The following is a 25,510-nucleotide window of genomic DNA, read 5'->3' as shown; positions in this document are numbered from 1 at the left end:
TCTTTCTCCAATTCTGTTTGAAGATATTTTACATTTAAACATACATCTGATTACAATTTCTCGAAATCAACTGGTTGGCTTTCCCCAAAGTCTACAAATGCAGACCGAATATTATTTTTATGGGCAAAGGTTTATCTTTTTAGTATGATATGCACGTACTGATCAAAATGACCTAACCATCCTACCTAGGGTTATCGAGGTTAAAAACGGTGTTGCATTTTATTATATACATGACAAGTAAACAGCACGATTCTACGAAAACGAAACGAAAGTGTATCAGTAATTGCATCATGTCATTGCAGACCATTTTCCAAACACTGTTCAAAGGCGGCATTGCAAGAGGGAAGCGCGTCTCAGAGTGCAGTCACCTCTTGAAGCATGAAGCAAGGCTGATTCCAATTGTCAAATGCAAGCTCAAGTCCTGCTGAGTTACCAGCAAACATTAATGACGTCACTTCCGGTACCAGAAGGTTGATAGTTTAACCGGAAATACTTCAGTAACTATAGACAACGATAAATTACGTCAGGTACAAAACGACAACTATGCTTGTACAGACAGTTCGAATCTATTGTGAAATGCGTGCGCGCCGCAATGTTTGTGATCTTTTCACGTCTTGTCCATTGTGATCAAAAAGCTCTTTAGCGAACACTCAGCGGGTAAGGAGAAGATGCCTTAATCACATCGATACCACATTGTCTATTTCAACCTAGCTACTCTTTTATTTTACTCAAATATAGTTTGATGTTCAAAATTTTTGGCATTTTACCATCCTTCAGGGAATTTGAATGAATATAACAAACTAATATCTCATCATTTCAAAAGAGTTAGCTGTAGGTTCATGACTGCATGACCCGGCTATGACATTCACAAAATGAATGCCTGTTTCAAACCATTTTAAAACACCCAAACCTTATCTCAATATTTTCAAAAACAACCCCTATTTTGATAAAAATCGAAGAAAGTTGGACTAAATGCCACCCAACAGCTAGAACAGGGAGAGAGAATTTCAAATAATGGCCATGTCCAGGTTTCTTCGCTTCGATAAAGTGTGTATGTGCGATGTATGATAGTGAGCATGTGTGCGTGAGTGCTTCACGAACTCTACAACGTGTTGAGCGGTCTCAGTCAGAAAAATGTAACAACTTAGCCAGCTATTGAACCACTCTTTTTTGGGAGTGGAGATTTAGCCGAGTGGTTCTGTCTGTGGCCTCTCAGCTAGGTGACTGATGCCGTATGTTGTGGGTTCGAATCCGATTGAAAACTATCCGTGTACAGGTTGTATCACCCGATCTTGCAATAATTAATCCAATATGTATTTCTAACCCAATTTGTAATAATACCTAACCCTATATCTAATAACACTAAACTTTGGCTATAATACTTAGCAAAATAAAACAAAATACGCACAGCATCTTCATCACGCCCCTTAGTAAAAGCAACATTTCAAATGTTTTAATGAAACTGAAAATGGTAATGACTATTCAGGTAAACAAACTTGCAACAAGGTGAGTGCTAAGTACACGGATCAGGGCAAAATTGACCAGCTCTGACCATTGACCTTGATTACAGTGTAACATAATGATTTCTTTGACAAATAGTGTACAAGATGACGTCATTCCTCAAATTCTCATTTTCAATTAAGCACTGGTCGTACATCTGAGAACATTATTTATCTAGTTTCAATAGGGTATATCACGGTCAATCATTTCGACAAAAGTACCCATTTCCTCGTATATTTTAAATTTATGTACCTATAAGTATCAGTGACACTAATCATTAATTTGTAACCCTAGGGTCTGTGCGAGTGTCACCGTCCAATCCGACTGTAGCTTTGTCTGTCTGTGTGTCTGTCTGTCTACCTGTTTGGCAATGTCTGTTCGTATACCCAAGTTACATTTGCAAATAATGAACAGTAAGCATTGAAAGGAATGTATCACAAGTATATTTCATCAAATGTAACACAACAAGTAAAAATTCATATCGTTGCTCACGTCTAAAATCTTAATTTCAAATTTGATGTCCAAATTTATCATGTTGACAACGAAACTATACTAAGAAATATTTAACGAACGTTTGTGAATATTAAAAAGTAATTAAATTCAGGAAATACAGTAGTATATTTAAATATTTTTTCAGCGCATTTGTTCTGCATGCATTGCTCTTGTTCGTCACCAAAAGACATAATATTTGTCTGCCAATTTTCTATTTGTAAACACTGCCTGCGTAAGCAATAGGCATGTTTATTGTTGAAATTTCATTCATCTCCAATATTGTTGCTACCGTTCAGGTACAAGGTTTGAGCAAGCTAAGTAGTGTTAATTTCCAAAAACTCAATTTTTCACCTATCTTCAGCTCTCTAGGTCCAACGTTACCATAGAAAGCAATCTTGCGATTCAACATATGGTGGAGAATCCGAAGTTGACCACAATCCATATACAGAACAAAGGTACTGAAGAACTTCAGAAGCGGAGCTACTTATTCCTCTGTATCAAAATGTCATCTGAAACACCTGTGTTTTGTTTCGTGTAAAAGTAAATAAATTCGCTGCTATAAATGTTCATCGTTTGTTTCGCATAAGCAATATATATTTTATCGGCATTCACTGTCGCAGAGTTACTAGGATTTGTAAAAAGTGCGCCCGCTACCTCTGATGCTTTGCCTGAAAATTCCGGGGAACGATATTTTAGATAACTTGGAAAGGTAAAAGCAGTCAGGGTTGTACGCACCTTAATTAAAATACTTAAACGTTCGCTCACACTTTCTGTAAGAAAACCTTTAAACCATTATTTCGAAAGCAAGAAAAACATTCAGGGCGTAACAATGCCAAATTTGCTACAAAAGAAACAAATAATCCTATTTTTACCGGTTCTTTGAATTCTAAAATTGCCGCAATTCCAATGTCAATTGTTAAGAAGGGGGAATAAAAATGCTTCCTAACAATAAGCCGGTTCAAACTTCATTTACTGCATGAGCTTCTAAATGACCCCAGCCCACAAGGGTAGACCAAAGAGCATCCGAAAGATTAGGTTTGAGAGTGTGAATGTCTGTCCCCGGGGCGCATTCTACCTTAAAATATAAAATTGTAAATCGTGTAGAAAGTGATCATCGATAACACCAGAACTCCAGTAAATGTAACTGTTCGGTTTGCCTCGGCAGTACAAGCTAAAATTTTCCACGCCTCGCACGTTCGGGAACCAGGGTTAGCTGAACACAAGATGTGTTGAATATCTCTGTGGATGAAATTATAAATAATTCGTTCAGCGAATTCTCGTGTAACATTGAAGCACCTAATTTTTGTCTGTTATCAAATAATATTAAACTTATCTACACGGAGGTGAGTTCTAAGTATGTTGGTCTGGGCAAAACAGAGAATTACATGTAGCGTGGAAACTTGACTTATTCATTTGAGTTCACGTCTTGGGTAAAGTAACAAAGTGCTGCAAACATGTGGCTAGAAAAATGGATAATAAACGCAAAGTAATCGGTTATGCTTTATCGTGTTTTTATACAACATACGTCTTTACCAACCGACCAAATGTATGCGCAATTTTCGCATAAAGTGGAAGTGTTTTGCGGTTATTTAGCGAGAATATAAATTAGAAATTAAACGTCTACTGAATACCTTGCATGTGACATCGTCAACTTTTTATCTCCTGTCACTTCATTGAATGCCGATTAACATCGAAGAATTGCAGTTTGAAGAAACTAACATTCATAAATAATAGGCAGATTTTAGAATCCTTCAAAAAGAGAAGAGTCGGTCGTACTCACTCAGGGTCATCATGACATGTATGTTTTAACTTGTGTTCCTCCAATTTCTTTTCGAGTTCTTTCAATGATCCAACACCGCATTTTTCTCTGCCATATTGAAATACAAAGTCATTTGTGAAGGCACGAGGAAAAAGCAAACTAAACCTTTTTGCTGTTTCAAAACTTTAAATTGGACTTCATCATTGTGGAAAATTAAGGGTTCGCAATATCAGCCGATGATATTTGTAAACGTATTTATGCCGTTTATGGACAACACATTCAGTATGCAAAGTGCAAGCTCTTATCATGCTTCAGACTTTAATCACTAGTATTTGTATTTGTTGAGACATATCAATCTTTTACTAAAGGCAAATCGAGGCTAAAACCTTGTTTGCTTTTTTGTAACTCGATAACAAGACGTCGGACCCTCATTTGGACTCTCGAAGACTTTTTCAGATATTGAATGCCGCACTGCTTATATTGAATATTGAACTCTTAAGTTACGTATACTTACATCACAGGGACATCAAGTGAATGAGTGACCAATACATTGACTACTGTCACCTTTTCCGGATTTAGATTTGGAAGTTCATATCTGGTGAAAAAGCTGCGGATAAGAGTGCGTTGTCAAACTTGATCACTCATGAGCTGTCTAAACAGCATTGTATGTAACAGGTGAGTAAATTAAATGGGTATTGTATTCGATACAATTTCTCTATACAAGGATTTACCTGGAAAACGTTAAAGATATAAATCATGTAACATAATCCTGTTTATTTACAGATTCTACGAACAGGACATCAGGGAAGAACTGTTATCCATCGGTCGTTCTCTATGTGTCAGCTTATTTGCTTGTCTGTCCGCTGAAGTTAAATTTATTATTTAGGTGCAATGGGATACCTTAATGCGAATTTGTAAAATGATTGTGAAATTTGAGTGTAAACTGATTAGACAATTTTCTTAATATGTCGAAACATTATTTCTCTTATGCCTCTTTTTCCGATTGCTTTAAAATGTGATTTTTAGGTTCTAAGTGATGATTTGATTTGTGAAAATGGTGATGAAATTCGCGTGCATAAATGTTCTGACTTTTAGTGAAAGGATAGTCTACTCTGAAACATATGTTATATTATATACATATTTATGATTTATCAATGATTTTAGTAAGTAGTTATCAACTTATTGGTTGGTTGATTGATTGATTGATTGATTGATTGATTGATTGATTGATTGATTGATTGATGCGAGGCGATAGATCAGGGTGAGTTGATAAGTGATTACCTAGTGTTGCGGAAAGCTCCTCCTGCCCTTGAACCATTCAACAATACTGTCACTTTACCTTCAGCGAGACTTGCAAACTACCAGTGAAAAAAGTATACGTACGGTAACTCACCTAAAGCGCCTGCACCTTTAAATTGTATTTTTTCACACTGTTTTGTTTTAATGTCTATTATAGTTTCTTGTCATACTCCCAAAAGCATGTCGATACACATGGTATTCTGCTCGTCAACTCATGTTGTATGTGTGTAGGCTGGATTGCATTGTTGGCAAGTGAATTCTGGTACGGACTAGAATTCAAATGTAAACAATAACAGTGCATTTAAACTTAGTAGTAGTTGTCTCAACATACTTCAGGGATGAGAACAAGAAACTGTAGTTGACATGAAAAACAAAATTGGGAATAAATCATAAAAAAAAATCAGCTACTGGCCCTTTGCAAGGCTTTGAAGATAGGAACTGAGTCTAAGATTACCATCATTATCATTATCATCATCGCCGTCTGCAGTAGTATTATCATCCCTACAAAAGTTACCGTCGCTTGTCGCCTTTCTATAACATTCTCGTCAGCCTTCCAGCCTGCACCATGTCAACTCTAGCCACAACACATACCGCTTTCAACTAAGAACACTGTCAGAAAGATTATAAGAGATCAAACCGAACGATACCTTGGCAGAAGTTGGTCCCCAATATGCTTCGGTCGCTTTATTCCTGCATTCTCCGTCACATGTCTCATAATTTATTCCAGGGTCACCTTCCTGTCCACACCACGTCATCATCTGTGTAATATATCCGGACAACGTATCCTCCAGTGTCGAGTACTGCCGATTCTCAAACGCGTGCACATGGGCAACGTGGAATGTTCCTGACCAAAATAAAGTCTGCCCACACGAGGGCATAAAGTGAGTATTAATCATACCAGTATATTGATGGCGCAAAATACAGCGATCTGATTGGTCGAGGCGAGACTATAACCGTGCTACATTCCTGATATAGCATGGTTGGCTCCTGTTCTTGGCAAGAGCAAAAATGATTTTTTGACGTTCCACGCCAGAAATAAAAATATGCTGTTGTGATATAATAGCAATAAACCACACCCAGCGGCGGCATACCACTCGTTTTGACCAGTTCATATATGCTGCACATATGTCGTAAACTGGTCAAAATCTCGTGGGATACCGCCGCTGTGAGTGGAAGTGCCTTGTAAGAGTGCAGAAATCCCGGTATTTTGTAAATAACCTTATTATTGTATACAACTTAAAAGAAAAAAAATCGACATTAAAGCGTTTTCAGGATGCCTGTCACTCTACATCGTGCGACCGCGAGCAGACTGGGAACGTGTTTAGGCCAATAAAATAATAAATTGTGCTTTTTAGATAACATGGTTTTCAAAAATAGGGTAGGAAGGCAGGGATTTTTTCCAAAATATTTTTATTTTTAAATATGCACTTTTCTGGGGTTCAGGGCGATCAAACACTGGCCACAAAATTTCCAGAAAAACGTATCATACATATTAACAGAATAAACAAGTCATCGTTGATGACACAGTCCCCACTTGTTAATGGGTACTTTGATTACATGTCCTCAGAGAGGATAGAGTTCTCTTCTTTAATTAGGTCTGTGATAAAAATACTTTGATACAGATGGCGCTCAAATGGCCAAGAATGAGTTCCATGGTGATGAAATCATAAAACCAATGTAGGCCACCATCCATAAGTTCATAAAAAGAGTCAACTAGGAATTAATCAACAGGATGTTGCAAAACATTTTTGCATACAATCCTAACACTTAACAAATTATCACTGGTACCATATTTCATAAAGTTTGATGCAGTATATACAACACTATGAGATCAACATCTGTATCGTTTCATCAAATTGACGTTGTATTAATGTGTGGCTATATCACTCTAATTAGGAAAGTTCATTACATATGCAATTACAAATTAATTAAAATGACACTGATAAATGTCTTTTTCAATGTTAAAGCAATGTGAGCTTAACATCTGTACAAAGTTTCATGAATTTGATGCAGTATTTCTTGACATATCAGCCTACTTACGAAACTTCAATAATTGACATGTTACTGCTACATGACGTGAAACAAATTGACGAGCATATGTATGAAATAGGTCAATGTCCTTGTACCAACTTTGAATGATACTGGTGGAAATATGTCTGAGTTATGACTCTGTACATTAGAAAATTGTAACAAAATCACCACCATGAAGCGATATTTGATCTTACTGTTTAAAAATCAACACGTATATGTATGACATAAGTTAATGTACATGTACCAACTTTGAATAAGATCAGTTGAGACTTGCCAGAGTTATGGCTGTCGACATGAAAAAACCATAGCAAAATTGCTACAATGTGGCATATTGGACCATCTCGTGAAACCAATCGACATACATATGTATAAATAAGTCAATGTCCTTGTACCAACTTTGAATAAAGTCGCTTGATACATGTCTGAGTTATGGTTCCGGACATGAAATAATCGGGAAATGGCCACACGGTTGCCATATTGGATTGTATCACAAAACATATCAATGTACATATGTATGAGATAGGTCAATGTCCTTGTACTAAGTTTGAATAAGATCGGTGAATAAAATCAGTTGAGACGTGCAAAGTGTTGGCGAAGGACATGAAAAACTTGTAACAAAATGGCTGTCATGCAGCCATATTGGATCATATCATGAAACAAATTGACATGCACATGTATGAACAATTGACATGCACATGTATGACGTTAGTCAATCTCCTTGTACCAACTTTGAATAAATTCGCTTGATACATGTCTGAGTATTATCGCTCTGTACATGAAAACATCGTAATAAAATGGCTGCCTAGCGGCCATATTGGATCGTATCACAAATCAAATCGACGTACATGTGTATGACATAGGTAAATGTCCTTGTACCAACTTTGAATAAAATCGGTTGAGATATGCCTGAGTTATGGCTCTGTACATGAAACATCGTAACAAAATGGCCACACGGCAGCCATATTGGATCGTATCACAAAAAAATGACGTACATATCTATGACATTGGTCAATGTCCTTGTACCAATTTTGAATAAAATCGGTTGAGATATGCGTGAGTTATGGCTCTGTACATGAAAAAATTGTAATAAAATGGCCGCCTGGCGGCCATATTTGGATTGTATCACAAAACAAATTGACGTGCATATCTATGACATTGGTCAATGTCCTTGTTCCAACTTTGAATAAAATCGATAGCAACATGTCTGAGTTATGGTTCTGTACGTGAAAAAGATGGTAGCAAAATGGCCGCACGGCAGCCATATTGGATTGTTTCACAAAAAAAATTGACGTGCATATCTATGACATTGGTCAACGTCCTTGTACCAATTTTGAATAAAATCGGTTGAGATATGCCTGAGTTATGGCTCTGTACATAAAAAAAATTGTAATAAAATGGACGCCTGGCGGCCATATTGGATCGTATCACAAAACAAATTGATGTGCACATCTATGACATTGGTCAATGTCCTTGTACCAACTCGGTTGAAACATGTCTGAGTTATGGCTCTGTACATGAAAAAAATGTAATAAAATGGCCGCATGGCGGCCATATTGGATCGTATCACAAAACAAATCGACATGCATATCTATGACATTGGTCAAAGGCCTTGTACCAACTTTGAATAAAATCGGTTGAAACACGTCTGAGTTATGGCTTTGTACATGATAAATCGCAATAAAATGGCCGCCTGGCGGCCATATTGGATTGTATCACAAAACAAATCGACGTGCATCTGTATATGACATATGAAGTAATCCTTGTACCAAGTTTGAATGAAATCGCTCCTTGCATCTCTGAGATATCTGCGTGAACGGACGCACGCACGCACGCACGGACATGACCAAACCTATAAGTCCCCCGGACGGTGTCCGTGGGGAATAAAAACATAAAAGACGTTCTCGTTCAAGCAAAAATCAAATGCCAGGTAATGGACACGTGATTTTAAGGATTTTTCTTTCTTTTTTTGCTCACGTGTGAACACGTGAGCATATGTCGCAGCGATGTCTGTCTGTCTGTCTGTCTGTGTGTCTGTCTGTCTGTTGGTCCATTTTCTCAAAAACGGCTGAACGTATTTCAGTCAAATTTGGTAGACATCTTCAGAATTCAAATGGCTAGAACTGAAAAGGTTTTGGTGGGCGTGGCTTGGATATTAATGAAGTTATGAAAGTTTTAATTTTTCTGTTACGCCGCGCATGACAAGTGAAAACAATCGACTGTTTGAGGCGCTGTGAAATGTGCTTGTCCAGGTTGGCTACAGCTGGATACATTTTACCCACAAACCCTAGCGGCATAAAGCCAGTCTTACTGCACTTACTGTACTTGTACATTTCGTCTCCCCGCCATCATCGCGTAAATCAAGTTATACCGTCGTATCATAACGAGCACATAGTTCTTCGCTTGTCTCCACAGCCTTTCTGTGCTGTGAGTACGCTTATCCGGCTTTTTGCTGTACAAATTCTGAAGCGTGATTTTGATGGACTGTCGGTGTGGTGTCGGTAAGTAATTCAAAGTAATTTGTGTGTCATGTGTTGATTCTATGTCGTGATTTGATGTACGCACCTTTGTTCGATACCACGATTTGATTTGGACGCTTTGAGTTTTACGGTTGAGAAAGTGAATAGTATGGTACATGCATCAAAAGAATTGAGAAGGAGCGCGACTGTGACTCGATCGCGACTGGGAGCTGTAGTTCCGAACTTGACTTTTTCATGGCATAGATTTGTACGGTCGGCTCTTGCCTGCGTACCCTGCTGTGTGTTTCGGGCGTTACACGGCCCCCGCCACTATCATCTACATCATCACATCTTTCATCTAGTCTAATGAGGTCTTCCAAATCCTTTGTATTCATTTAGACCCATATTTTTTGAGCAACGGCTTTTGAGATTTTCTGGCGCACGTTTCTTGGCTCATTATAAAGTGAGTCTTGGGGTCGACTGTTCAGAGATGACAGCTGTAGTTGCTTCATTGTAAGAAGGCAGACAAGGCCCTCTGTCACAAACCTTAAAAAGTCTGTAGCATGATTGAAAGAATCCATTACTTTACGCTTCACTGTTCTGTGATTAAATGTTTTCTTGGCGTGCGCCAATGTCAGCTACGCTGCCCCTCTGTAGAATTCATCCATTAGATGTGGTGGGGCCGTGTAACACCTGAAACACACAGCACGGTACGCAGAGCTAGCTAGGTCGGGTAGATTTCTGTGTACGCTGCACTGTCTCCAAAACCCACGTGGGTCCGGCCCGACAGCGTATCCCTTAGCGTACACGAGAGGTCCTGCACGAAGAATAACAACTTGACTGGTGTCAATGTTATTACTATTTCATAAAAATAGTCCACGTAAAGATTGTTTTGTGACAATCGACGAGAGTCATAGGCTGGTTAGGCTAATTTTGTCGTGGCTCCTAATTTTGTCGTGGCAAAGCCATAGATTAGGGTTAGGGATTTTAGATTGGGCAATAGTTTTCGTTCTCGTAGATGTCGCGGGGACATGGATATTCTAGGTACACTGGTAGCAATGATGAATAGTTACTATTATTGTTTGTGTATAGGGTCTGTTGTGGTGCTCCGAAAGGGTTTCAGGTAATATTTTCATGATATCGTCATAATAATATGTCTGATCATTTACATACTTTTTTAGTTTCCTATAATGTGGGACAAGCTACTGAATTTCGATGGTTGGTACTCAGTGGCAAAGACTTTGCTCGGAAAATGCGTTACCATCAAAAGCGAATAAGAATGTAAAATGCCCCCAAAAATCTTCCAGACCCCCCCAGGATATCAAATGGTCCACCCCATAGGTGGGAAGGCTTGTATAATGAAAAAATGACATTTATTCATCATATTAATAACTTCCAGACAAATATTGCTTGCAAGATCCTGTGAGTAGGCCACCACTGTAATTGTTGATAGATCAATAAAGCCTGTCGGCTGGTAGGAACTGATCAATTAGTGTGTGTGTGTAGTGTGGAGATTTCCTGACTTTCCATCCTGTAAATTTTGACAATTTTCTAAAGTACAGCTTGTAAAAAATTACACAAGTTTAGTAATATGCAGATTAATTTTAGTGCCCTTTCTTATCCAGCTTTGAGTGTTGAATGAATCATTATGAGGACAAAATGGTAATGTGATGAAATGTCACAGGACAAAGTGATGATAAACCATGAATTCATTTATTATTCATGAAAAGTATACTCTATGAGTGAACTAATGAGGTTTAAATGGGTCCTAAAAGATAAACTTAATTTGATGAGATTTACATCCGTGTGTTGCCCTTATATTTCATTAAAACAAAATGACATGTCATACACACATCAAAAACATTAAGATAGCTATTTGAAGAGATTGTTGGACATGGAAGTTGTGTGAGAAATGTTAACAGAGCTTTCGATAATGTTGTATCACTGTTCTAGTAAATTATATTGCACTTCATGGAGTCAACAAAATTTATGACAGTGGTCATTTTAATCCTTGGTGTTATGTTTTTTTTTCATTTGCAGAAGTGGTCTATTGATGATTACATCACCACAGGGCATTCATTAGGACATTCCAATTAAATCCACATATTTTTTTGTGTGAGTTCATTCACTTTTGCCATTCTTGTTAGTCCATGCAGCTTTTCATTGTGTGTGCATTCAGGCATCTAGGTAGATATTTCAGACATGCCAAAACCGATTTCAATTTGTTCTTTGATACTATCAATGCCATCAGGCAGCCATTATGTTATATTTTGTGGCCATTCACAAAGATATGTCTGACATACCTGGACCAATGTCATGCAAACTTGCCTTTGTAGGAATGGTGTCGTGTCATCAATGATGAACTTGTTGGTCAATAATTTCCATGAAAAAAATGGAATAAGTTCTTTACATGTTGTAAAACATCAAATTCATCTTTTTTGCCAATTTTTTTCACTGGTACAAATATGTATATTTAACAGGATGCAATGGATGTCTTACTTTGATTTTATTTTCTTTAACAGATTATACCAGGAGGCCATATACGTGGTGAAATTCACTCGCCCATAGGAGGCACAGCAATAACTTGCCCACAGGAGGCGCAATAATAACTTGCCCATAGGAAGGGCGCAATAATAACTTGCCCATAGGAGGCGCAATAATCATTTGCCCATAGGAGGCGCAAACAATAACTTGCCCAAAGGGGTACAACACAATCACTTGCCTATAAGAGGCACAGACTGCCCAGTTGAGGCACAGTTGCCCATAGACGGTACAGACTGCCTGTAGAGGCGCGTTCAAGATCACAAATTGATAGTCAACAAGCATTGGTTACAACATTGCTGATAGTACTTGTAGCAAACACTGTTGTGGTTAATTTCGCATTTAGATCACAACTGATTTGACATTGATAATATTCAGTATTAACTTGCAGAAGAAAAAAAATAAGGCAGTAAAGTTTTGTCTTTGTCTTCCTCAGTGTACATTGTGAAATTATACCGTGAATATTTAACAGCACACAAGTTAGTGCTCTATCATTTACTTCCTGATAGGAAACAAGAGTATTGTTTACAGGCAGATTATTTGCAATCAAATAGAATTACTTCAGCGTACTGAATATATAAGGAAGACTGACATTTCTCTACAATTTCTGAAAATTGGCATTCATTACTTCATAATAAACAAGAACAGTCATACCACATTCTATCATTGTCTACTTATAACTGACAACCCTTTTAACTGCTTTTTTCTGTCTAGGTCCAGCTTCCCCAATAAAGTTGGACCTAAATTTTGTAGTGAAAGGGTTCAACGTCTAAACTGCACAATATTGACAAGCAATAACACATTCATAGTCTACAATCTCAACAAACACAATCATTCTTTCATCAATACTTCAACTTTTAAGGTTTCACTTTTCATAGCATCAGAAGAAATCAAGGAAGCAATAAGCAACATCAGTCAAATTATTAATTTTTCTTCCTATACAAGTGCTTGAATTGACTGTAAGAACTTATTATAATATTAAGCACACCCATAACACAACGTTACTATAAAAGTACAATGAGAGTAAAAAACTGAGCATAAAAGCAAAAAATGAAAGAAGTAAATTGTACATGCAACGAAAAAGACAGTTGCAGACTCCTCACAGATGTTACACAAAGGTTAATGTCGAAGGTGATGGTAATTGCTTGTTCCGTGCTATAAGTCTAGGACTCTATGGAACACAAGATCATCATCATGCAATAAGAGTACATACTGTTGACTATGTAATTGAACATTGGGACAGATATGAGGATCCAATTAAAGGTGAATATGAAAGATGGCATATTGTCTCTCAAGATGACTATAGGCAGTATATGTCCAGATCTGAACCAGGTAATGCAACTTATGGAGGGGACATTGAAATAAATGCTGCAGCGCTTGCATATAACATTAATATTGCAGTTCATCTTGACACTTTAAGTGAACCATTAGAGACTGTTGGTAATTCTTCTGTAAGTATACATCTTTTGTATCATGCAATCCGTGTTGAAGGAGAAATTGATAGTGGTCAGTATGACTTTCTGCAAAGCACAGAGCAAAATTTGTCACAAGCAATAAATGTAAACAGTTTTGGACCAGTACAAACAGAGAAATCTTCTATGCCGCAAAATGAACATTGTGTAAATTATAGAGAAATAGAGAAACAGAGAGACATGATTGCCAAGAGAGAAAAGAGAGAACAAATAGAGTTTAGGCAAAGCGAAAAGCAAAGAGATTTAACAGCCAAGCAAAATAAACGAGCTGATCCAGCATACAGGCAAACTGAAAGGCAAAGAGATGTCAATGCTAAGAAAACTATGAGAGCTGATGATGTGTATAAACAAACTGAAAACAAGAGAAACAGGACATCAATGAAATTGAGACGGTGTGATGATGAGTACAGACAAACTGAAAGACAAAGGAATGTAATTGCTAAGAAAACAAAGAGAAGTGATGATGTATATAAACAAACTGAAAACAACAGAAATAGGGAGTCAAAGAAATTAAGACGGTGTGATGATGAGTACAGACAAAATGAAAGGGAAAGAAATGCTAATGCTAAAAAGACAAAGAGAACTGACCAGGTCTTCAGGGAAAGCGAAAAGATCAGAGATGCCAATATTAAAAGTATTAAAAGAACTGATAAATCATATAGAGAGAGAGAGCAAATGAGAGATAGATTAAACAACTAAACAACTGAAGATGTAGTGCTGCCAAATCTATTGAAGAGCTGATAAAAATTTTTCACGGTGCAGTTCAGAATGGCCCAAATTTTGTATGTGTGTGCTGCCAACAGCTGTGGTACAGAGAAAGTGTTTTGAACTACAATAATGTTAAAGAAAAGTTAAACACCTTTGCATCATCTCAGGCTACAGATAATGATATGGCACCATTATATAAAACTTGTTATCATATTTAAAAGAGTCAAAGTTGCCTCCTTGTTCTGTGGCCAATAACATGTCATTTCCATTAATTCCCCCCGAGTTACAGTTACATCCACTAGAAGAAAGACTTGTTGCCTTACGCATTCCATTCATGCAAATAAGAGAATTGCCAAGAGGTAGACAAGTTAGTCTCAGAGGTAACATAGTCAATGTTATAGCTGATGTATCAACTACTGTCTCTACATTACCTAGAACTTTAAATGAATCGCAGACAATACCTGTCAAATTTAAAAGAAAGATTAGCTATAGTCATGCCTATCAGGTAGAGAATGTCAGACCAGTGAAAGTCTTACAAGCAGCTAATTGGTTAGTTAAAAATAGCCCCTTATATAAAGCAGAACTGATTACAATATCTACAGATTGGGTTGTTTGCAGAAAGGATGAAAACCACAATTGGCAGGAATTTTGTGAGGAAAATGACGATCATGATTATTCTCACATGTCTGACAAACAAACATGTAAACAAGATGACAGTAATGATCATGATGATGATGATAATTGGACTGAAGAAATAAAATTGGAAGATCATCCTGCTGGCACACTGGATACAATGCTGTCACCTTTATATGATCAACACACAGACTCTGATGGCGCAGTTTGTTATGCCCCAGGCGAGAACAATAAACCACTAGGAATATTTCAAGACAAATATTCTGAGGAGCTCTCATTTCCAACAATATATTGTGGTCAACCAGACAAAAGAAACGCATAGTCCCTGTATTATATAGTACATTGTGTAAATGGGAACTTCGACACAAAGATAGGAGAGTTGCAAAGTCGATGCCTAACATTTTCTTTAAACTAAAAAAATTACAAATCAAGCAGATTAAAGACAAGGCAACATTATGTTTGCGAAAATGTAATCTGAAGGGCCGCAAATTAACAGCTGGTGAGCTTCAATCACCACAAAATGTTGATAAAATTGTTCGACTTGATTAGGGATTCAGAGTGTTGAAGACACTTAGAGGTTCACCACCATACTGGGAGAGTGCAAAGAAAGATATATTTGCCATGATACGTCAACTTGGTATTCCAACATTTTTCATGTCATTTTCATCAGCAGAATCTAAATGGATACATCTATTGAAAATTCTTGGAAGGACAGTTCACAACAAGGAATACACAGATGACGATGTATTGAACATGTCTTGGAATACAAAATCTGATTTGATAAAATCTGACCCTGTTACGTGTGCTCGACACTTTGACTATTCATTTCAACGATTTATGCATGATTTCCTAATGAGCTCACATCATCCAATTGGTGAAATACACGATTACTTTTACAGAGTGGAATTCCAACAAAGAGGATCACCACATATACACATGCTTGTATGGATTAAAGATGCACCACAATATGGTGAAAATAGTGATGATGACATCACACAATTCATAGATCAGTATATTACATGTTCAAATGATACCAGTAATGAATCCTTCGCTGAATTGATAAATTATCAAATGCACAGACATGCAAAAACCTGTAAGAAAAAAGGCCAATGTGTTTGCAGATTTGGATTTCCTGTGCCACCTATGCCAAGAACAATGATATTGCAGCCATTGCCAATGGATACTGATGAAAGCACAGAACAGATCCTTCAAAAGCACTATGAAAATATCAAGACTGTTGTTACTGATTTACAATTTGGAGAAACTCTTTCTTTTTCTGAATTCTTAAATAAACTACAACTTGATGAACAAACCTATATTAATGCAATACAATCATCTCTAACATCAGACAAAATATTCCTCAAGAGGTCACCAAATGAAATAAGAATTAACAGCTACAATGAAACCCTACTCAAAGCTTGGAGAGCAAACATGGACATTCAATTCATTCTTGATCCATATGCATGTGCCATGTACATCGCATCTTACATTAGTAAAGCTCAACGTGGAATGAGTAATTTGCTCAGTAGGGCTGTGGAATAAGCAAGGGAAGGATGTCATGATATCAGAGAAAGTGTCAGGCATATAGGAAACAAATTCCTTAATCATGTTGAAGTTAGTGCTCAAGAAGCTGTTTACCTTGTTATGCAAATGAGACTAAGAAGAGCTTCACGCGGCTTCACATTTATTAACACATCACCCCCTGATGATAGAGTTATCCTATTGAAACCTCTTGATGACATACAAAACATGCGTCCAAATGCTACTGACATAGAAAGTGATAGCATCTTGAAAAAATATGAGAGGCGCCCAAAAGCCCTTGAGAAATTGTGCTTGGCAGACTTGGCAGCATGGTACAGTTTTCAAAAGTTAAAAGATAACCCGCAAGATCATTATCAAGATAATGATGACTTCTACAAAACTGATGAAGAGGATGATGATGATGAAAACAACACAATATATCAGATACGTGGCCTTGTGTATAAAAAACGCACCAAAAGTAAAGTTATCAGATATGTTCGTTTCCATAGGGAAAAAGACAAAGAAAATCATTACAGAGAGTTAATAATGTTGTTTTATCCTTGGCGAAATGAAAATGAACTCCTTGCAGGGTGCAAACATACTATGATCGTTACATGCAAGTGAAATTTGAAGTAGATTCTAAAGAAAAGGAGTACAATAAAATGCTCAGGAATTAGATCAAGCTATTGAAGCATTACAAAACACAGCCATTGATATGTTTGATAATGTTGCTCCAATACACAACATCAGGAACATCAAGACATTTTAGAAGGATCAAGGCCAAGTGACACATTGAGTATGTTGCACCATGTGATGAGAGTCATTCTAAATATGACATTGGACAGGACATTGGCATCAGTACAAATAATCCCATTATTGAAGATCTTCAACAACCACGAATGGCTGATAATGAATTATATCCACTTTACAGAAACTCAACAAGAAACAAAAGAAATATTCTATCACATAGTACATTGGATGAAAACAAGGACAGAGCCGTTAAATATTTTTGTAACAGTTGGCGCTGGTGTAGGGAAATCTCTTGTTCTCAAATCATTGTATCAAGTACTTTTAAAATATCTTTCAAATCTTCCTGGTGAAAATCCTGACAACATACACTTATTACTAGTTGCACCTACTGGAAAAGCTGCTTACAACATTAAGGGTACTACAATTCATTCAGCTTTTCAAATTCCTGCATCCCAAGGTTTTCATTATAGACCACTGACATCAGAAAGACTTAATACTCTACAAGCAAAATACAAGAACTTCAAAGTCATATTCATAGATGAAATCTCCATGGTTGGTAATGGTATGTTAAATTATATCAATCTCAGACTACAACAGATAATGGCCAACAATAAAATCTTTGTTGGTGTCAGCGTTGTTAGCTTTGGCGACTTATATCAATTAAAACCTGTCTTTGATGGTTGGATATTTAACGACCTTCAACATGATTATGGGCCATTGGCTGTCAACATCTGGAAAGACCTGTTCAAAATGTTTGAATTAACAGATATTATGAGGCAAAAGGATGACCAGAATTTTGCTAAATTACTCAACCGTATACGTGAGGGAAAGCATACATCTCATGACATAAAAGTTCTGCAAACTCGAATAGTCAGTGTTGATAAAAAAACTTCATCTATTGATGAGTCGACAGTACATCTTTATTGCGAGAACAGACTTGTTGATGACCACAATGCAATAGCATATGACAGACTTACACGAATAAAAACATGTATACCTGCTACTGATACAGTCATTGGCGATGTCTCTGAGATCATAAAACACAAAACATTAGGTATTGTTGTCATGCTTCCTGCTCAAAAAACAATGGGGTTAGTTTCTAAATTATCAATTGGAACAAATCAGCGTATTGAGCTTTGCATTAATCTGTCTGTAAATGATGGATTGATAAATGGTACTCCAGGAGTAATCAAATACATCGATGGACCTGATTTGCATCATGTTACTATTCTATGGATTTTATTTGATGACAATTGTGTTGGCAAAAACCTGCGACGTGAAAAACGGCATTTAATACATGACAAAGTATCTCACAGATGGACGCCAGTTTTACAGATATCACGGCAATTTAGAGTGGGAAGATACAAAAATGCAGAAGTTGTGAGAAAACAATTTCCACTCAGACCAGCTAGTGCCAAACAATACATCGTTGTCAAGGTGATACACTTAACAATGTGGTTGTGGACTTCAGTACAGCAAACAAGAGAAATCAGTGTCATGTACACTATGTTGCTTTAAGCAGAGTGACTAAACTTACAGGTCTCAACATAACCACATTACAAGAAAATCAAATATCAGTTAGCACTGATGTTACACAAGAGATGCAACGCATGAGAACCCATTCCATGCTACAACTCTGTTTCACATTACCATATATTATATCGAACAGATTCATTATTACTTATCAAAATGTGAGATCTCTTCATTGCCATTTTCAAGATGTTGCTAGTGATTTCAGCTTAACTTCAGCTGATGTACTAATTTGCAGTGAATCAAGACTACAAACCGGCGATCACAATGATGACTTCAAAATAGCAGACTTCAACCTTTTCAGACAGGATGATAAAAACCGTCAAAACAACACCAGACCATATCATGGTATGGTTATGTACAGCAAAGAAAACACTCTTGAAGCTACCCCACAGACACTGCATTGTTTTAATACAGATTTCTTAATTGCAATACACAAAACAACATTTGGTTTAGTTCAAATTGTTGGTGTTTACAATCCACCATCATCACCTACATCAAACTTACAACATGCTCTTCTTCAGCTCATCCATACACTTGAGTACAATCTACCAACCGTGATCATTGGTGATTTCAATGTTGACTTACAAAAGCAAACACAATCTACAAGACAACTATCTGAACTTATGACAAAGCACTTCAACTACACACAAGTTATTGAGGAGTCAACAACAGACTATGGATCATGCCTTGATCACATTTACACTAACATCCATTGCATGCAAAGTGGTGTACTTGAGTCATACTATAGTGACCACAAACCAATTTGGATTGCATTGTAAAATAGAATTTAATCAAAACTGCGGTCATACTAATTACTGCCCGTGACTACCCGTAGCTGCCTGAGAACTGCCCGAGGAAAAAGTGGGACAAACAGGTTCAGTTTATTTCATGCCCAGCCAACCCAAAATATCATTGATTTGACGTTAACCTGATGTTTTCTCCAGCCGTTTTGAAACACTGAAGACACCGGGCTTCGAGGACGTCGCCAGCTTGACATTGAGTTCATACCATTCAGTCCGAGAGATGGTACAATAATCTCGCCAAACGCTCACAGTTTGACAGCTTACCACCCCTTGCACTGAATGGTATGATCTCACAATCAACTGTAAAGAAAAAAAATTGAAAGATTTCTGCAGTGATGTCAATTACACTTAAGGATTACTCAGCAAGGGCACTTTGCAAGACCAGTACTGGTTAGCCACTTTCATACAGAGGAATTTCTCCTTACTACTCTTACACAAAAACACTCCATTATTTCTCCGTACTACTCATACTAACTCTCTATTGCTATTTAAACTATGTCCTTCTCAATGGCTCATTTTAATCTATTTTCTTGAAAGATTTATCAAAAGTAGCCATGTTGTTTATCTTTTACTTGAGTTCTTAAAAATAAAAATGGTTTTCTGAAAGAATGCGTATATGGCTTTTCATTACTTTATGGTGATATCACTTTGGCCTATACAGTGTGAAGCACTGTACCAATCAATTGCACTTGTTATGTAAATGCTGATACAATGCCAGAAGCCAAAGACATTCAGCATTTTTTCCACCGAATTCATATTTGTAAATAAAAAGGCCGTTGTCATTGGTCTGTCATGATAATGTCCATGATCTTGATCATCACAGCTTAAAAAACTTTAAAACTATTGGCAAAAGTTTAAATTTACAGACAATGCAATATCTATGAAAACACGTGAGCATTTTCAGTTCATGTCTGGTTTACTTCCGTGTGTATGTAGCTCTAAATAGTTTAGGATCGGTGGGCAAAAAAAAGGTAGTTCGGGCTATCGGAACAGCACAATCTTTTTTTGCTCACGTGTTTACACACGTGAGCATATGTCGCAGCGATGTCTGTCTGTCTGTGTGTCCGTGTGTCTGTCTGTCTGTCTGTCTGTCTGTCTGTCTGTCTGTTGGTCCGATATCTCAAAAACGGCTCATCAGATCAGAATCAAATCTGGTACATAGATTCAGTTAGCAAATGGCAAGAACTGATTAGTTTTTGGTGGGTGTGGCTTTCATACTTTTTGCTCATTTGCATAATTAATGATTTTAGAAAAAACGGATATACATTAAAAACGACTACACACAATTTGATGAGATTTGTTACAAATGTTGATCACACCAGGATATATCAGCAGTGGGAAGCATTAAGGGCTGACATGAAAGATAAAAGCTAATTTGCATATTTAATGAACTTTCCTAACTAGGGATATATGTCTTATTTGACTTGATCAAAATTAACCAAACTTGGTATGTATATTAAAGATACTATGATTTAACATTATTGAAAGTCATTAAGCGTTTTAACTACAGCTAATTCCTAATTTGCATATTTCATGAACTTTGTTAATTAGGGATATATATTTGAAATGACTGGACCAAAGTTGATGAAACTTGCTACATGTATTGAAGCCACTATGATACAATATTTTTGAAAGTCATTAAGCATTTTTTCTTCAGCCAATTCCGAATTTGCATATTTAATGAACTTTCCTAATTAGGGATATATATCTGAATTAACTTGAATGTAGTTGTTGAAACTTGCTATATACATCAAAGATACTGTGATATCATATTATTGAAAGTCAAAAGACATTTTTACTCCTGCCAAAACCTAATTTGAATATTAAATGAATTTTCATAATTAGGGATATTTATCTGAATTGACTTGATCAAAGTTGATGAAACTTGCTATGTACATTAAAGACACTATAATACAACATTATTGAAAGTCATTAAGCATTTTCTCTTCAGCCAATTCCTAATTTGCATATTTAATGATCTTTCCTAATTAGAGATATATATCCGAATTGACTTGACCAAAGTTGACAAAATTTGCTACACATATTACAGATACCATGATACAACATTATTGACAATCATTAAGCATTTTTACTTAAGGCAACTCCTAATTTACATATTTAATGAACTTTGCTTATTAGGGATATATACACCGGGATTTACTTGATCAAAGTTGGCAAAACGTGGTATGTACATTGATGATTATACCAGGTACTAGGTTAAAACAATATCGAAAGTCATTTCACATTTTCATGTCAGCTAATTTATAATTTGCATATCTAATGAGCTTTCACAGCTCGGCATATATGGCTTGAAGGACTTGGCCAACAGTAATTACACTTGCTACCGGTATATAAAGTGGTGATACAATAAGAGCAGTCAAATAACCTTAATATTTTTATTTCAGCTAATTACATATTTGTATACTTCATGACCTTTTAGAATTAATCGGCGGTGATTATTGTTCATTATGTTGATCATAATAATTTCAATGAAGTTGCAAACATGTGGCAACGGTTTAAATTTACACAAAACTTCAATATATAATGAAACACGTGAGCATTTACAGTTCATATCTGGTTTTTTTTGGCCTCAACGTCTGCCAAGCGCACTGCACGAAACTTCAAACCGCGCTGGCCAGTGCCCGTGCTGGTAGAAATTGTAGGTAAGCAGCGTGATTTCACTAAAATTCACAGGTTTTGGACTGGCCATTCAATACTGAATGTTTAGATGTATTTTTTTTTGTAAAAATGTGTGAAATCTTTTTCCCCGTCTTGACGTAAAGATGTTACGAGAACAAAGGTCAAATGGAGTCATTATAATATGCTTTGCTTGAATCCGCCAATCTGACATGCTGGAGCCGGGGTTTATGTTCTCAACAAGGAGATCGACCTGCGCACTGCCTATTGAGCTCGCGTAAATTTCAAACGCCAGCTTGGAAGCTCAACGCGCCATTTAATATGTTGGAAAGGTGTACGGCTTGAGATTGATTTTGATTGTAAAATTTTAGTCTGTAGCAGCTGGATGAACCGACAAATGAAGAGTTTGTATAAGTAGCGACAGCAATGGTACAACAACCTATTTTTAAGTTCTATTTTTGAGCGTTTTTTTTAAGTGAAGTTCTTCAAGTTCGATGTTTAATCGCGATATCGTAAATAACTTCATTGCCCACTTGTATTTAACTTTAGCATATTATAATGAGGTTATAGCTCTAAGATGACGCGCTTGCGCTGCAAACATGATCAATTGGCCAGAGGTCCAATAGTCCAAACCCGCTTTAAATCGGTAAATAGGCCTTTGACCTTGAACCTACCCTAGCGTGGGACACTTCCCTCCACAGGGAGGTACAGGGGTTGATATATTGTCAGAGAAAAAGTGATAATTCAACGAAAACCTCGTATACACATGTTTATTGAAACATCAGAGAATTTTTAGTTCACATCTGGTACTTTGTACAAATTTGAAAGAATACTAATAAAATACTTACGAACCTTATTTATTCCTACGGCTTGCATTGACTTGTCGATGAAAGGTTGGTACCCTTCACTGGTCACATTACACGGGCTTTGATATGCAAACGCGTCATGGAATAATTCCCACAGTTCTGTGCAGTTTTTCAATTCGCTGAAAAGCATTGAAACAAAATGAAAGCAGCGACCGACATAATCCATATTCAAATGTCAGAGTGTTAACTGTGCAAGTCATCACATATACTAATTACTAGATCTTATCAGGGCTTTAACTTTACAGGAGCAATCTCAGATACATTTTCGGAGAGCCAGGGGTGACGGAAGTAGCAATGGAGATTATTTCGGAGAATGGACCGGAAAATTCTGTTTTAGAACCGGGGGGGGTCAAAGGGCAGAGTTCAATGCGTGGGCTCAAGGGAGGCATGACGGGTGAATAGGTTAACAAAAATACAAATATTATTTACATTGTAGTTATCTATTCAACATGAAATATTTCAAATGTTTTTGTTGGTAATATACCACCAATGGCAGCGTCATTAATCGAGATATGTACACTTGTTTTGAACTGGATGATTTGTGTAAAGATACGCAATACTGGTTTGATATTCGGGTATTTTTGCAATTTAGGCCTAGTACAACGGTACAAACGAAAGTGAAACAAAAGGGTGGATTTAATTCTTCATTGCATGCCTTCATATTTCTCAAGTTGAGACAGAATTATTGACTGAAATGAAGCTGGTGGAGTATTCAGATTTTTCATTTTAAAACTCCTTAATCGTGAAATGGTCCATTTTTCCTCGCTATGGTTAGTAGCAAGAGATAGGACCAAAAGCGCATCTTAAGCTCCAAGCCATGGTAGCGGGAAAATATGTTTTAGATAAGGACATACATTATTTGGTATTAATTCCTTTTGTCGATCCGAAAAGAACAAAAGCCTACCTTGTTCTACAGGACTGCCTGTTGTAAACAAACTGGTAATCCCAGCAGCGACCAATGAAGATCTCCTTTAGGTTCTGCGTGGTTCCTTTCTCCGGACAGAAATCGTTCACGCTAAAATCATTCTTACCGTATGCCAAAGACAGCGGCATTTTCTGAAGTCTGTACTTGTCCATGTGTGCCCATGTCGTTTCAGCTGACAGTAGAGAGACACACACGGCAACGAGGATTGTGTTAATGTTCATTTTCAACCGCTACACAGACTGTGGTGTGACCTTTGTCCTAAATGTCAGTGAGCAAGGGGGTGTTTATTTTAGCTGCAATCTTGAACAAGGTCACACCATCGGCGCGGCGTAAAACAGTCGACGGCGTGTGCTCAGCCTGCCGGACCGACATTTGTGGACATTCGAACTGGAAAAAACATATTTTACATGACAGTTAGTTGAATTTGAAGGGAAGGCGTTTTAATAAGGCAACTTTGGAAATACAGGACATATGGATTTAGGGTAAAGCCTTATACAATAGCCTTAGTCTCGGTGGATGTCGGGATCTCGCTTCTTCCTCTAAGCGTGGGTCTAGCGGGAAGTTCAATACAGAAACCTACCGGGAAGTTCAACACAGAAACCTACTTATCGCTCTTTTCAAAACGGTAACAAATTCTATGGGCCTGAACAAAAGTGGAGCATTTGAAAATAGGGCTGCATAAAAAATACTGATTCTCTCATGATTGCCAGCACCAAAAGTATATTGACCTTTCCTCTTGTCTTTGATAAAAAACAAGTGACTCTCCCTTACATCAAAGAATTGCCATTCTATGAACGCATTGAAGAGCAACGGAACACAACTTAGGGACTGGTCAGTTTCTTCGGCCTGGGGGGGCCGGTGGATTATTTTTTGCCGACGTCAAAAAGTGGCTGACCCCCCCCCCTATTCCAAATTTGAAAACAGGGTAACCCCCCTATTCCAAATTTCGAAAACAGGGTGACCCCCCCCCCCCCGGCGCGCGACATAGGTAAAACAAAAGGTGGACATAATCATATATATATATATATATAATATATATATATATATATATATATATATATATATATATATATATATATATATATATATATATTACATTTTGTTACATATATATTTATATTTTAAATAGTCATTCTATGTTGTTAACATGTCAGTTGTAAGATAGGAATTTCAAAGTGTCAATCTTAAAGTTTGAATACAGTACATTTTGAATGAGCTGTATTTTGAATGAGCTGTGAATGTATTTCACACTTTCTATGCTTAAACCAGATGTCCTGAACTGTTGTACAAAGATGGATGTCAATCATTAATATCAAAGAGGAAAAAGCAGTGAATCAAAACTTTGATTTGTGTTAAGACTTGCCAACCATCCAATTAAATCTCCTGAGGAGCCATAGAGAGCTTTTTTAGCCAAATCTGATGTGTACAGTGTCTGAGAGGACCTTTTCTTGTAACATTGAAACCATAAAAACAAAGCTAATAATGACAAAAACTGCCTTTTTTAACTGTTTTGTTCATAAAAAAAGCATCTTTCTACAGAAAACCTGTGACACAAAGGAAAATAATTGCATCAATGAGAAGGAA

The 25,510-nt window shown here is 37.0% G+C and overlaps 1 protein-coding gene and 1 long non-coding RNA gene across 2 annotated transcripts; one reads left to right on the top strand and one right to left on the bottom strand.

The window, feature by feature from the left end:
- Positions 1-1,920: 1,920 nt before the first annotated feature.
- Positions 1,921-24,173, bottom strand: LOC139118830 (ADP-ribosyl cyclase/cyclic ADP-ribose hydrolase-like). Its single transcript, XM_070682324.1, has 7 exons — positions 23,906-24,173; positions 22,988-23,120; positions 5,698-5,910; positions 5,033-5,109; positions 4,266-4,358; positions 3,773-3,859; positions 1,921-3,231 (listed from the first exon to the last, which is right to left on the bottom strand). The coding sequence occupies exons 1-7, from the start codon at positions 24,145-24,147 to the stop codon at positions 3,069-3,071; spliced, it is 1,008 nt and encodes a 335-aa protein (XP_070538425.1). The 5' UTR covers positions 24,148-24,173; the 3' UTR covers positions 1,921-3,068.
- Positions 9,373-12,718, top strand: LOC139118831 (uncharacterized). Its single transcript, XR_011548811.1, has 3 exons — positions 9,373-9,579; positions 11,578-11,652; positions 12,060-12,718. It is a non-coding gene; the product is annotated as an uncharacterized lncRNA (long non-coding RNA).
- Positions 24,174-25,510: the final 1,337 nt, after the last annotated feature.

Source organism: Ptychodera flava, chromosome 19, assembly GCF_041260155.1.
Source record: "Ptychodera flava strain L36383 chromosome 19, AS_Pfla_20210202, whole genome shotgun sequence".
Taxonomy (NCBI): domain Eukaryota; kingdom Metazoa; phylum Hemichordata; class Enteropneusta; family Ptychoderidae; genus Ptychodera; species Ptychodera flava.
Note: the sequence above shows the minus strand (reverse complement) of the source record. Positions and strands in the feature narration are given on the sequence as shown.

What these genes read in the sequence shown, in the direction of transcription:
- LOC139118830 (XM_070682324.1), bottom strand. Translation starts at nt 24,147, where the DNA reads ATGAACATTAACACAATCCTCGTTGCCGTGTGTGTCTCTCTACTGTCA. An exon ending in AAGCCGTAGGAATAAATAAG is followed by an intron (nt 5,911 to 22,987) that starts GTTCGTAAGTAT and finishes TCGTGTGGGCAG; the next exon opens with ACTTTATTTTGGTCAGGAAC. An exon ending in GGGGACCAACTTCTGCCAAG is followed by an intron (nt 5,110 to 5,697) that starts GTATCGTTCGGT and finishes TTTCACTGGTAG; the next exon opens with TTTGCAAGTCTCGCTGAAGG.